This window comes from Papaver somniferum, chromosome 5 (genome assembly GCF_003573695.1).
Source record: "Papaver somniferum cultivar HN1 chromosome 5, ASM357369v1, whole genome shotgun sequence".
Taxonomy (NCBI): domain Eukaryota; kingdom Viridiplantae; phylum Streptophyta; class Magnoliopsida; order Ranunculales; family Papaveraceae; genus Papaver; species Papaver somniferum.
The window spans coordinates 199,917,405-199,931,365 of record NC_039362.1 but is presented as its reverse complement, the minus strand read 5'-3'; the positions used below and the strand labels follow the sequence as shown (position 1 = coordinate 199,931,365).

At 38.1% G+C, this 13,961-nt stretch overlaps 3 protein-coding genes across 3 annotated transcripts; all 3 read left to right on the top strand.

The window, feature by feature from the left end:
• Window positions 1–2,366: 2,366 nt before the first annotated feature.
• LOC113278453 (kinesin-like protein KIN-12B) lies at window positions 2,367–7,211 on the top strand. The gene is made up of 14 exons (XM_026527284.1): window positions 2,367–2,857; window positions 3,037–3,171; window positions 3,274–3,357; window positions 3,971–4,096; window positions 4,174–4,233; window positions 4,321–4,374; window positions 4,461–4,553; window positions 4,897–4,992; window positions 5,065–5,210; window positions 5,502–5,651; window positions 5,732–5,861; window positions 5,942–6,274; window positions 6,359–6,457; window positions 6,591–7,211. Exons 1-14 carry the CDS (start codon window positions 2,465–2,467, stop codon window positions 6,696–6,698), a joined length of 2,007 nt encoding a protein of 668 aa, XP_026383069.1. The 5' UTR covers window positions 2,367–2,464; the 3' UTR covers window positions 6,699–7,211.
• Window positions 7,212–8,619: 1,408 nt separating this feature from the next.
• LOC113280552 lies at window positions 8,620–8,955 on the top strand. Its single transcript, XM_026529165.1, has one exon. The coding sequence runs from the start codon at window positions 8,620–8,622 to the stop codon at window positions 8,953–8,955; it is 336 nt and encodes a 111-aa protein (XP_026384950.1).
• Window positions 8,956–11,802: 2,847 nt separating this feature from the next.
• LOC113284259 (enolase-like) lies at window positions 11,803–13,585 on the top strand. Its single transcript, XM_026533674.1, has 5 exons — window positions 11,803–12,005; window positions 12,477–12,563; window positions 12,633–12,713; window positions 12,825–13,007; window positions 13,277–13,585. Exons 1-5 carry the CDS (start codon window positions 11,814–11,816, stop codon window positions 13,478–13,480), a joined length of 747 nt encoding a protein of 248 aa, XP_026389459.1. The 5' UTR covers window positions 11,803–11,813; the 3' UTR covers window positions 13,481–13,585.
• The last annotated feature ends 376 nt before the right edge of the window (window positions 13,586–13,961 follow it).

Below are 13,961 nucleotides of genomic sequence, written 5' to 3'. Positions count from 1 at the left end.
TTTCTCTCTCGATCTCATCAGCACCATGAGACCACATCCCTGACCTTCTTCATCGATAATGGCAGCAGGCATCAACCTAACTCAGTTCCTTCATCATCAAGAACTAATGGCACAACTCAACAACTCGACTCATTTTGAGATCCATATGGATGCAGTCGATCCCACAGAGCCACTTACATTTACAGAACTCAACACCCCATTTTTTTTTTAATGTTGTTAATCGGCAGTGGAGATTGAGAGCCATTAGATAAGATTAAAAAGTAACCTTATTTTGAATTCATTTGAAATTTAATAATGGATCAACAAGTCAAATGTGTATCTCTCTTTCACACATGCTTAATTACATTTCTCACCATTGAAAATCAATTTTTATTTTTCGATTCTAATTTTAATGGTGATGGTGTAGTGTTTTCATTACAGAAGATTATGTTTTTAATGGTGGTGGTGGTGGTGGTGAAGGGATGCAGGTGATAAACGAGATGAACCCAGATTCATCCTGCTTTAGATGGGGTTGAATATGGTTTCATCTATTTTTAAGCTATGATGAAACTAGTTTCATCCTGTTATATATATAGTTGAATTTAATTTGGTTTTATCTGTGTTTAAGCCATGATGAAACTGGTTTCATCCTGTTTTAGATTGGGTTGAATTAGTTTCTTCCAAGGTTAAGCCAAGATGATATTGGTTTAATCCTGATTTAGATTGGGTTGAATTGGATTTTTCCAAGATTAAGTGAGGATGATATTGGTTTCATCCTATTTTGGATTGGGTTGAATTGGTTTTTTCTAAATTTAAGCCAGTTTCATCATGTTTTTAGATTTAGTTGAATTTGGTTTCATCTATGCTATGATGAAGCTAGTTTCATCCTGTTGATATGGTTGAATTGAAGTTGGTTTCATCTATGCTATGATGAAACTAGTTTCATCTTGTTTATATGGTTGAATTGAATCTCGTTTCATCTGTGTTTATGCTATGATGAAACTCGTTTCATCTATGCTAGGGTCCGTCTTAGATGAGGTTAAATTGGTTTCTTTCAAGTTTAAGCCAGGACGAAACTAGTTTCATCATATTTTAGTTGTATTGAAATTAACAAATTGAATTATTTACTTTCTGAAGTTACTTGCAAGAGATAATTTGAGTAGCGATGGTGGTGTTAATGGTGAAGGATATATTGAATCTTGCATGTGCATCTAGTTTGAACTTGGATAAATCCACACACATCCAAATTGTGGAAAATTTTTATGGAATTTAAAATAAAATTAAAGCTAGTTTTGTTAATCGGAATTCATGTCACTGTCGGTGAGGCTGGAAACCATGGCGGAGTTGGTCGTTTTGGTGGAAGTAACAACGAGGGAAGTTGGTGATGGTGGTAACAATAAAGAAAGTTAGTAAAGATGGTGGTGGTGATTGTAACAGTAAAGGGAATTAATAAACATGGTAGAGCCGGTGAGCGAGATAAGAGTTGAAATAGGGGGTGGTGGTGGTGACTGTGGGGAGAATTGATGAAGGTATTTGATGAGTTTCGCCGCTAAAGAGAGATTAAAATATGTTATAGAGAAAATTTTGAATATGGTTTGGGGTATAATTGTCATCATAAGAATTAGTTGGCACCCGTCCATTTCACCCAGACTAATAGTCTACTCGTCCATATGAGCGGGAAAATATTTTTTTTGGCTAAATAGCCCATTTTCTGTTTTGTAAACAAGTAAAGTAAGTCCAAAACATTTTCTTTTCACAACAAAAATACCCATCAACCATTTTAACCTCGTTAGTTTCATTCATTAGTTTCTAATCGATATCGATTGTTCGTTGGTTTCTTTTCTTCTAGGAGAACAAATCCTAAAATGTAATCTCGTCTCCATGAAAGCTCAATCAATCCCTAAATATGAATTTGACAAAGAAACACGTTAATCAAATTGATTGAACTAACGAACCCTACATTATTATTTTTTTAATAGGAAAGGAAAAAATATATTGATAAGCGAGCTTATAAATTGTTTTTATCTTGTTGAATCAATAGATTGATCCCGTCAGAAATATTTTTTAACCAACAAAAATAAATTGTTTGGGCTCTTACATACTTTGCTATAGAGTCAGCAATATGATTTGCTTCCCAATGGGCATAAGTTCAAACTCATGAATCAAAATAACTAATGATAACCGATGCATCATGGACTAAATTACTTTGTCCATTTAACTTGGTTATGGTATGACTCGGTTGTCATCGGTGTTCATAGTGTGTCAACGTGGACCACCAAGGCAATCCTGCCGGTCTCCGTACCACGACACGGCACACACGTAAGAGTTATGACTTATGAGTACTCTTGCCGACCCGACAGTTTAGATTCAAGTTCTCTCCCGCTCATTCTTCCACTCCCCTTTGTTTCTTCTCTCTCTTCAAAAACACTGTATATTTCTAGGTCATCTCTTTCATTTTCCTCCATTCTCTCTAGATATCTTCACAATGAAGAATTGCATATCACCGAACCCTAATAGTAAACTAAGATCTAAAACAAAATCATCGAAAGAAAACGTTCCACCATTATCATCTCCCTCTGTAGCCACAGCTAAAATACTTTCTTCTGTTGCTAAAATGAAAACACCTCTTCCTGTTCCTCCTAGACCACTTTCTTCTAAATCTTCTAATCCTTTAAAAAGAAAAGTGATAATGGAATGTGTTCATGAAAACAGTGTTCCTGAATCGCCTTCTGTAACTACTACTAAAACAATTTCATCTGTTGGTAAAAGGAAATGCCCTCTTCCTCCTGTACCTCCTCCCTCTTCTAATTTTTCTTGCAACTCAAAAGGAAAAGTGATAATGGAATCTGTTCCTCGGTTTTCCGATTCTGGTGTTCAGGTATGCAGCTCTTTTATCTCGTTTGCCCTAATTTCAAATTTAGGGGAATCTTGCTGTAAGAAACCCTAAATTCTATTAATCAAGATCTAATAAGCTTATATGTAGGGATATTTTGAGATTTGTTTCTATGATTTTAGTTATTTTGGTTTTTAATTTTGGTTTTTTAAATAATTATGAAGGTAATAGTTCGAATTCGTCCTCCAAATGTGGATGCGGATGATGAGATTGTAGTAGAAAAGGTGTCGGAAGAATCTTTATCTGTCCTTGATCAGACCTTCACCTTTGATTACGTTGCAGATACAAGTTCATCGCAGGTAAGAATTTCTTCAATTTTTGTAGTGTTGTTTGGGGTAATTTTGTTGTATCTTTCATTTTCTGCTTCTAATAGTATCAATTCTATCACTAATTTCTTTCAGAAAGATGTATACCAGCTAATAGGTGCTCCTTTTGTGGAGAATTGCTTGGAGGGGTTTAACAGTTCCATATTCACATATGGGCAGGTATTGGGATACTAATTGGATCTTATTAACACGAATGCAAAGAATATGTTTGTTTTTTGGGGGACAAAATATGTGCTCATGGTTGATTTTGGATCTTGCCTCTGTATGTTCTGTCAAATATGATGATAATGGTGAGCTTGATTAAGCTCGGATTCAGCTAGATTGGGGGGTGTAGGAACATATTCGGCTAGATTGGTCTTGGTGTAAACCTTAGGTACAGGAACATATTTCACGGTTGTAGGAGCTAAAAGATGTCAAAAAAACTTTGCCCAGTTCTCATGCTTCCGCTTAATGTAAATTCTTGTTATTCACGTGATGTCGCGTGATGTTAATTGAAGGAAAATATGCTGTTGTTTTCGTACTTCAACTGTGTTGATTCAACTTGTTGTGTTTCTAATAAAGTATGTGATTCTCTTTTTTGGATACGATGAGTACTGTTGCTTAGTCCAAACTCTATGGTATTGTGCAAGTAAACTGGAATCGATGGGTATAAGTTTAAAATCTTTGAGTTGTTCACATTTTTTAACCTCGCGTGTGTTAGAGGTCTCCGATGGAACAAAGTAAGGTATCTGTATAATGAAGCATTGGTATCTGAATTCACTTAATTCAACAGACTGCTAGTGGAAAAACCTATACAATGTGGGGACATTCCAACGCATTGTTGGAATACAATCCATCTGGTGCTCAACATGGTTTAGCTCCTCGTGTATTTGAGCAGCTTTTCTCACGCATGAGTGAGGTGAGTTTCATCTCTGTAATAAATAAAACCCATCAAAATTGGTTGATGTTGTTAAACGATATATTTCCTTTTACTAGGAGGAGGCGAAGCAAGCTGATAAGCAACTTAAGTATCGATGTCGCTGTTCTTTTCTTGAGGTGGGATTCCTGAATGTTTTTTGTTTAAGTTCATTTAAGCTGTTTTTTGTTTCGGTGTCTATGGTTTCTCATATATTCTTGCAACAGATTTACAATGAACAGATAACAGATCTGTTGGATCCAAGTCAAAGGAACCTCATGGTAAATATGATGTATCATCATCTGCGTATCTTTCTTTTGCTATGCTTCGGTGTTTTCTTAACATTGATGTGGTAAATATTTTCCAGATTAGAGAAGATGTAAAAGCTGGTGTCTATGTTGAGAATCTTACTGAGCATGGTGTATGTACCATGAATGATGTGAGGCTGCTTTTGATTAAGGTGTGGAAATATGAAGTCCGTCTTTAAATTTATAATGTGCTATTTTCTATGTTCATGCTACTTGTTGGTGGTACAAATAGCTATTAGTTAGTTCACATTCTTTGAAGGATGTGCGTAGAGTGTTTCTGTTCACCACATCCTAGAATTTTGAGGAAAGTGGAGTGCGTATGATGTGTATGTAGGGGATGCCTAGATGATCATCATACTAGTGTACTAACAAGAAATCCAGAAACAAACAATGAACCCTGAATTAGAATTGTCTCTACAAGGATGTAATTTCAGTAATATATAAATTGTCTCTATACAGAATTCAATTGTAATTTCCCCATCATGTAATACACAGGGACTGGCAAACAGGAGGACTGGCGCTACAAACATGAATGCAGAAAGTTCTCGTTCTCATTGTTTGTTCACTTGTACTGTGGAGTCACGATACAAGGTAATCTTTTGGTTTGGATTAATTTTATTTAATCATTCAAGATTTCCATCTAACCTAGGGTTCCGTTTATAGGGTATATCAGAAGGCTTGAGTAGTTGCAAGACAAGTAGAATAAATCTGGTTGATCTCGCTGGATCAGAAAAGCAAAAGCTTACAGGTGCTGCTGGAGAACGTTTGAAGGAATCAGGCAATATTAACAGATCCCTTTCTCAGCTTGGGTAATACTTCTTTCATCTTTTTTCATGCGTAGTCTGGTACCTCAAGATTATCCCCCGAATTAGTTCACTTAGTTGGCTAGTTAGGTCTTGCATTTTAGATTATACCCTGAATTTATTCACTTATATGGGTAGTTAGGTTCAGTTTAATATGTATTCATGCTTCACTATTTTATGTCTAGATCAAAAGTCATCTGGTTGAGTTTGACATGCATTCATGCTCATAACATCTGTAATAATGTCATGGTAGTGATTGTGTAGGTTTTGATGGCTATTTTTTAATTGAATTTTCAGGAACGTGATAAATATTCTTGCTGATGTTTCACAAACTGGGAAGCAAAGACATATCCCATACAGGGACTCCAGGCTGACTTTCTTGCTGCAGGAATCCTTGGGTGGTAACGCAAGACTAGCAATGATATGTGCTATTTCCCCCGTACAAAGGTAATTTTTTGGATGTTGCTTTACTGCGGACTATAGTAATTTCTATAATCTGGAAACTCATGTGGATGGAAATGATACAGCTGTAAGACCGAAACAGTCAGTACCCTGAGGTTTGCCCAGCGTGCAAAAGCAATTAAAAATAAGGCAACTGTTAATGAAGTAACACAAGGTGATGTGAAGGTCTTGCAGGAAATGATTCACCAGCTAAAGGTACTACCTTTGCAACTTCAAGTTAAAAATGTTTTACTTAATTTTCTCATTTGTCTCATCTCTTTTGTTCCTATTAACAGGATGAACTTCTTCGTGCGAAAGCAAATCCAGCAGCAGCAGGCACTAACGGAGGATACACAACAAGTTCGAAAGCACGCAGAAGCTTGAGCATCTTGAAAATGAGCCTCAATTATCCTTTGACATTACCTCATGTCGATGATGACGGTGATGTGGAGATGGAAATTGACGGAGAGTCAGTTGAAAAGCTCTGCACTGAGGTAGAAAATCACATCAACGAAAGAGAGGCCTCTGAAAGCTCTCAAGGAAAAGCTTTCTCCTCCAGTGATCCCATAACTGCCCGTGTTAATAAGCTCATGGAAGAAGCTGATGTTAATATGGAAGTTTGTTCAAAGGTATGGAACAAACGCCAATTGCTGATGTTTTTGTTGTTTATGTGCCAAGAGTCTTGTGTCTCATTGTACTTGTTTCACCTGCAGGCAGTAGAAAAGGTCTTAGCTGGAGCGATTAGGAGAGAAATGGCTCTTGAAGAGTTCTGCGCCAAGCAAACTGCAGAAATCTCAAAATTGGATCTTCTTGTTAGTGCTTCTATTCTTTCTCTATTTACACATATTAGCTTCTCAGAAGATGACTTCTTAAACTTTTCTCCGGGCTATTTGTTAGTACTTACGCTTTTTCTTTCTTTCTTTCTTTCTTTCCTTGCATTTATAGGTTCAACAGTATAAGGGTGAGAGAGATGTATTGGTGGCAGAGGTTCAGCATGTGAGAAACCAACTCGGCTATTACGTCGAGTCTTCTTCGTCCCCTTTACCATCTTGAAAAAGAAGTCCGATGCTACAAATGACAGATCCTTGTGAGCTGACCGCGACACCCTTATGCGTAGTTCCTGAGACAATTGAGTGAGGTCCGTGACTTAAACTGTTGAATTTTGGATGCCATTTCGGTGCATGTACAGCTTGAAGCTCCTACCGAGTTAAATAACTTCGGAATATTTGGAACTAAATTGTATAAATGTCAGAAAAAAATTTGAATTCCTGAGCTTGGATTATTATTACCAGGCTTTAGAGTGAACCTGGGAATGCGATCTAAAAGCGTGTTAGGAATACTAGAACTAGGAAGGCAGCTTCTGGTTATGCCAATCCAGGGCAGCTGCAACAGTACATGCCATAGAGACTGTTGAGGAAGTACAATCTTGACTGACATGATTTACCAAGTCACTGTGCAATTTTAATTGTTGTGAAGGATGGAGCCATTGTTCGACTCAAATACTCCTTCTCCTCTGTTTTAAAGCAAGTTAGCTTACACTGAAACAAGGTACAAAGTTGAGGAAAAGTTAGCCCCTGTACAATCCCGTCTTACATTGAAAAACGGTGCAAGGTTGATGAAAAGTAAGTTAGCTTGGTACCTTCGTTTTTGACAAAGAGAAACATTAGATGAGTTATCGAAGTCATTGAGTGAGAAGACAGAATGTACAATGTATTAAGAGTTTGTAAGATCTTGATAAAATCTTAACTGACAATGAACATCAATCCCCACATTGATGAGCTACAACAAGCTGGTAAAAGTACTAATCCAAGTAAGTCTCTAATAATTTTATCCCATGCTACTCATTTTTGCTTGAATGGCAGGCTTTTGCACTGAACTGCATGCTTTTCAACTGAATTGCATGAAATTGGAGAGAGTGCAAATTCTCGGAGTTCAATTAGGGTGCAGAGAATGGGGGAATTAGATGTGAAACCGTATGGTAACTTGGTAATGCATTGAAAGGCATTTGTAGCTCATCTTCTGCGGATCCAGTTGCCAATCTATCTGCCCTGCCTTGCAACTTTTGGGAGCAAAGGCTCGGTCACCAAGTTTAGCGTTAACTTGAAATCACCTTGGTGGATGGCAAACATCAGTGATATATCCTTCACTCTCTCTTGCAAGTAACACTAACACCAGCAGTTGAACCGTAGATTTCATGCTAGTATTTGGCAGTTATAGCTCCTATTGTTTGCAGGAATTAAGATAAATTGTTGAAAGGCTTGAAGATCTAATTGTAGAAGTCGACCGGCCATGAAAACACCTTCATCCAAAATGCATTTTCTCGCACAACCAACAAACAGTGTTCTCCAGATTATTGGTATTTGGTTTGATTGGCATGTATTCACCGAACTTATATGCCTCTTCAATAAACTCAGCTCGGCAAATTAGATCAACCATGCCGGTCAAATCTATTGGCATGTATTCAACCGCACGTACCACTACACTAGTTTGTTCAGATCCACACCTTGCATCTCAAATACAAACTGAGTCTCCAACTCTCTACAATTAGCTTCTTCAAACAAAAACAACTGAACCCTGAATCAGCAGAAACTCTAACTCCACGTATCTATCGAACAAAAACTCCATTTCCACAGCGAATCTTCAATTCTAGAAACCCTAACCCTGATTTTCACTTATTCTTTCTAAATCTGTCTCACAATTCTTCTTCTTCTTAGGTTATCATCATGAGTATCGGTGGAGTATCTGACCATCTCCTAAATGTTGAACCATCTGAGCTTCGATTTACATTCCAATTGAGAAGGAGTAGTTCCTGTGTTCTTAAATTAACTAACATAACTGATGAACACGTTGCTTTCAAATCAAAACGACGAATCCAACAAATTATTGTGTTCGTCCAGACACTGGAATTATATCGCCTGGAAAAACATGCAGCGTTACAGTTACTATTCGAGAACAGACGGAAGTACCAGAAGATATGAAATGCAAAGACAAGTTCCTCATTCAGAGCGTTCAAGTTTTTAACAATAAAAGTGGCAATCAGGTTTCTGAATTCAAGTTGAGGGCGAGTTTTATTGTTCCAGCTACTCTGCCGCCGGCATTTCAACGATCTGAGAATGGGGGTCAAGGTTCCAGTTTCTTTAAGAGAATTAGCTTATGGAGGGGAGGAGCAGCAAGAAACGCTGTATACTCTAATTCTATTCAATCCAATCAAAGGTGGTGGCAGCTGACCTACAACAGCTGCAAGATCAATGTTAACGTTCTTGTGGAATTGTCGAGGTTTAGGGAATCCCTCGACAATTTGGGCACTTAAGCAATTTCTCAGAGCTACTAATCCTACTGTGGTGTTCCTGTCTGGATGAATTACAACAATTCTTCCTCTCTTTGTAACTCGTTAAATTTTCCCAATTTCTTTGTGATGCCGGAAAATGGTAGGAGTGGTGGGCTTATGGTTCCGTTATCTGCTGATATAGATATTACGGTGGTCTCTGCCTCACAGAATATTATTCAGCTACTCATAAATGGTAACAACTATACCCCTCCTTGGAATTTATTTTGTACTTATGGTCCTCCACAGCAAAATCTGAGAAATAGTTTTTGGAGGGAGTTTTCTATGCTAACTGCTTCTATTGAGGGTTCTTGGTGTGTAATAAGTGTTCTAAATGTGATACTTTATGATTATGAGAAATGGGGTGGAAGAAATGATGATTCCAATTGCAGGGAGTTTAAACAAATGGTTCAAGATAGGAACTTCGAAAAAATGTACAAGAATGACATTCCTCCACCATTTTTTCCTGTTAATAACGTCCTGCAAGAAGACCAAAGGGATCAGCTCAATTGTATACCATCCAGTGAGGAGATAAAGTCGGCGCTTAATCATATTGGTGATCTCAGAACTCCTGGTCCTGACGGGTACCCTGCAGTTTTCTTCAAGAGATGTTGGCATCTGGTGGGCATTGAGGTTACTAATCTTATCAAGAAATGCTTCATCTCTGGAGCTCTCCCTGCAGGTATAAATCATACTAACCTAATCTTAGTTCCTAAATGCAAAAATCCTGAAACGGCTTCCGAGTATAGGCCCATTGCGTTGTGTAATGTGACATACAAAATTATAAATAAGCTGATAGCTAGAAGACTAAGACCCTTAATGGATGGGCTGATAGCTAAGAACCAGTCTGCATTTGTACCAGGTAGACAGATTCTAGACAGTATAATCACGGCTAAAGAACTAGTCCACTCCATGAAACAATCCAAATCTGTGATAGATTCGTTTGCGCTTAAACTCGATATGAGTAAGGCATATGATATGGTGGATTGGACTTTCTTGAAGCATATTCTTATGGGTATAGTTATTACAGGGTCTCTTCTTGTGTTAATTATGAATTGTGTGTATGTACGGCTTCTTTCTCTGTCTTGATCAATGGAAACCCTATGGGTTTTTTCCATGGGGTAAGAGGGATCAGACAGGGATGCCCGCTTTCTCCCTACATGTTTATTCTTATATCTCAGGGTCTTTCTTGGCTCATGGAAAACTTGAACATGTAAACCTCTACAATGGGTATAGAATTAACAAGTACGCCCCTACTGTTCTTCATCTTATGTTTGCAGACGATCTAATGTTGTTTGGAGTTCTGAATGAGAGCACTTTAACCACTGTGCAAGACATTCCCAGCATCTATACAAGTTGGTCGGGTCAAAAGACGAATTTTCAAAAGTCAGCTATTCACTTCAGCAAATGTGTAAACCCTTCAAGCAAAGAGAAACTGCGGAAAGAGAAGTATTTGGGCACTTATTTACACAAATCTGATAAGGCCTGTGATTCCTTTAAATTCCAGGAAGAGAATATGTGCTCTAAACTGGCTGGATGGAAGAGATATTTTGTAAATCATGCCGGGAGAACTACTCTGATCCAAGGAGTGCTTGCTCTAATTCCTCCATTTTACATGGCGTCTTTTCTAATCCCCAAAAAAACTATTGCTAAGCTTACAAGGATAATAAGGGGCTTTTGGTGGGGTCATAACATAGATGAAAGAAGAATACACTTGATTGCCTGGAGTATAATCAATGACACTAAGAGCAATGGGGGATTGGGACTTAAAAGTCTAGAAGATATTAATAAGGCACAGATAGCGAAGCTTATTTGGATATTTCTGAATGAACAGGATAGCTTGTGGGCTGTGATTTTGAGATCTAAATATATAAAATACAAAACCTGCAAACAGATAAGTAAGTGCACTAGCACTTGGGGTGCAATGTTATGTTTAAGAGGAATCATGAAGAATGGCTGCTGTTGGCAGATTGGCAATGGGACTGCTATCTCTACTTGGAATGACCTGTGGATACCCTCTATACAAGATTTTTAACCACTTTCGGTGGATGCTAGTGCTAGAACAGGGCTTACGGCTGACAGTTTTATTCTAAGCAACCCCAAAAGGTGGAACAGTGAAATGCTGAGCAATGTATTTACTCAATGGGAGGTGGCCCAAATCAGTAAAATCCCGCTTGCCGAAGACTTGGATGAAGATAAGTTAGTATGGACACTCACCAGCAAAGGTGAGTTCACATCCAAATCCTTCCATGTGCTGCTGGCCTCCTCAAGAGGCTCCACTTCTAGTCCTGCTAATGCTGATTTCTATTGGAGGAAGTTTTGGAGTTTAAAATCTATGCCACCGAATGTTCAAACTTTCATGTGGAGGATTATTCATAATGGTGTTGGGGTTCTAGCAAATATTGGCAGGTTCATACCGGGGTATGCTACAAAATGTGAACTCTGTGAGGGTCATGATGAAACGGTGAATCACCTCTTCTTACAGTGTACTAGCACACAGGCCCTTTTATTTGCATCGCACTTGTCCTTGCGTGCAGAGAATCTGGAGAATGCATCTATCAAATCTCTGTTTACTAGCTTTCTAATGATTAAAAGATGAGGGAGTTGCATTTGGATTCTAGCCTGTATTTTATGGTATTGGTGGAAGGCGAGAAATAAATTGGTGTTTGATGGTCAAGCCCCGCATATCAGGAAAGTTCTTGGTGAAGCTGCTTCCTTGTTCTCTAATTACTATAATGCTATGCATCAAATTAATATGGAAGAGACCCAGTCTACAGATCAGATGATGCAGGTACCTTCCAAGTGGTCTCCACCCCCAGCTAACATGATCAAGTTCAACGTTGATGCCAGCACAAAGGATAATGATAGTGCAGTGGGTATTATTGCCAGAAATGATAGAGGTGGGTTTATGGCGGGTCATTCAGTCTACTTCCAGGAAAGATCTCCACTTTGTGCCGAAGCAGTTGGTTTTATTCATGTGTTGCAATTCGCCAAGGAGAGGTGCAGATAATTGTATTGTGGAAGGTGACACACAGGTGATTGTTAACCTTATAACTCCAACTCTCAAGTCCCCCCTTGGAGAATAAGATGTCATATTGCAGAGAGCCGCAGATTATTGAAGGAATTCAGTTCGATTACAGTTACTTTTATCAACAGTAGTGGGAACAAGGTTGCCCACAATCTAGCCAACTATGCTAGAATCAAGCATGTTAGTGAAAAATGGTTGCTTTCTCCTCCCTCATGTATCCTAGCTGCTTTGGCAGCTGAGACGGTTTCTGTTTAGTTAGTCACTTTTTCTTTCCCTGTTGCCGTTTCTGTGCTTTTGGCGAGCAAAAAAAAAGGAATAAATACTTTAATGTGGCGTCTTTAACAGCCTAACTTTCAAATTACTATACTATTTCTTCGATAGAAGCCTTGGTAAAACTCAGTCGAAATTGCGTACAATGTCTCCTATTTAGAATTTTAGATTGTAAATTTGTGTCTGAACTCATCTTTTGTCTATGCAGGACCCAACACAACAAACCGAAACTGATAACTTCATGGTGCGAGAACTTGACGGAACTACCAACGAGTGGGGTTGGTGCAAGCAAAAGGTATTTGACAGAAGAAAACTGTGGTTTAGCTCTGTAACTTCATCAAAAGCATTAGTTGATGGTTCACAGCTTGGAGCCAATGCTATCCTAGCAGTGTCTCTTGCAGTTTGCAAAGCTGGAGCCAGTGTTTTGGACATTCCCCTTTACAAGGTAATTACAAGCTTGATAAATATGTATTATCATTATGTAGTCATGAATGTAAAAATGAATTTCTTCCTATTTCTGTAGCAGATCTAATATGATTTTGTTCTTTTTCTGCAGCATATTGCCAACCTTGCTGGTAACAAAAACTTGGTACTTCCAGTTCCTGCTTTCAATGTTATTAATGGAGGATCACACGCCAGAAACAAACTTGCAATGCAAGAGTTCATGATCCTTCCCGTTGGAGCCAAATCCTTCAAGGAGGCAATGAAAATGGGAGTTGAAGTATACCACAATTTGAAGGTTTGTACCAAACTATTTCATCTATTTCCCGCTTATTGAACTGATTATGTTGATGTTAGGAACTTTGGATGGTGGTACTTCATTTTTGAATATGCATATCCAAGTTGCTTTTTTATTTTGTCACGGTTTCCTATTTCTTTGTACATGTGCCTACTCTTTTTTCTGATTAAATTAACACGACTAAGAGAACAGAGAAATCTGAACTTAAATCATATGGTGGCTCATATGTCTATTTCACTTCCTAACCTGATAGACCATCTTGTTTGCAGTCCGTCATCAAGAAGAAATACGGTCAAGATGCAACCAATGTTGGTGATGAAGGTGGCTTTGCTCCCAACATCCAAGAGAACAAGGAAGGACTTGAGTTGCTTAAGACAGCCATTGCTAAAGCTGGCTACCCTAAAGAAGTTGTCATCGGAATGGATGTTGCTGCCTCTGAGTTTTACGGATCGGACAAAACCTATGATTTGTAACTTCAATGCTGATAGTATTGCATGATTGGGATAGGCATGAAGGTAATCGTCGCTTAATGAGATTCAAGAGAAGGTACATCACAAGGTTCCTTCCATGTTACCAAGAAATGGGCTCCTCTTTTGATATTTACATTTACTTTAATCTTGTTATAAAATTTGTCCTTTTTAAGAATCGGTCGCATGTTGTTGGAACTTAGAACAGATCTTACGAGTGAGCATTTGAAAGGAGTAATTATATGTTTCTTTAGAGTTGCAACTTCTTTGTTGGGCTGACCGAGCGTAGCGAGGGAGGACCTTTTTTGTTAATAGTAAGTGATCAATTTACACAAAAAAATTGGATTTGATGTTCATGGTTGGTCTTTTTCACTTGACACAATTATCCATCCCTAGTCTAATTATTGTGTATCCTATTTTTTAAGAGTATAATTGGAAAACAAACTTTATTATAACATATCAAGAAATCTGTGTCTTGGAATTTTAC

Bases quoted from the DNA above. Each gene is read 5' to 3' on its own strand.
- LOC113278453 (XM_026527284.1), top strand. From the start codon at position 2,465: ATGAAGAATTGCATATCACCGAACCCTAATAGTAAACTAAGATCTAAA. The intron at 4,993-5,064 runs GTAATCTTTTGG...TTCCGTTTATAG, and splicing joins CTGTGGAGTCACGATACAAG to GGTATATCAGAAGGCTTGAG. The intron at 5,862-5,941 runs GTACTACCTTTG...TCCTATTAACAG, and splicing joins AAATGATTCACCAGCTAAAG to GATGAACTTCTTCGTGCGAA.
- LOC113280552 (XM_026529165.1), top strand. From the start codon at position 8,620: ATGAAATGCAAAGACAAGTTCCTCATTCAGAGCGTTCAAGTTTTTAAC.
- LOC113284259 (XM_026533674.1), top strand. From the start codon at position 11,814: ATGCCAGCACAAAGGATAATGATAGTGCAGTGGGTATTATTGCCAGAA. The intron at 12,564-12,632 runs GTATTTGACAGA...GATGGTTCACAG, and splicing joins GGGGTTGGTGCAAGCAAAAG to CTTGGAGCCAATGCTATCCT. The intron at 12,714-12,824 runs GTAATTACAAGC...CTTTTTCTGCAG, and splicing joins TGGACATTCCCCTTTACAAG to CATATTGCCAACCTTGCTGG.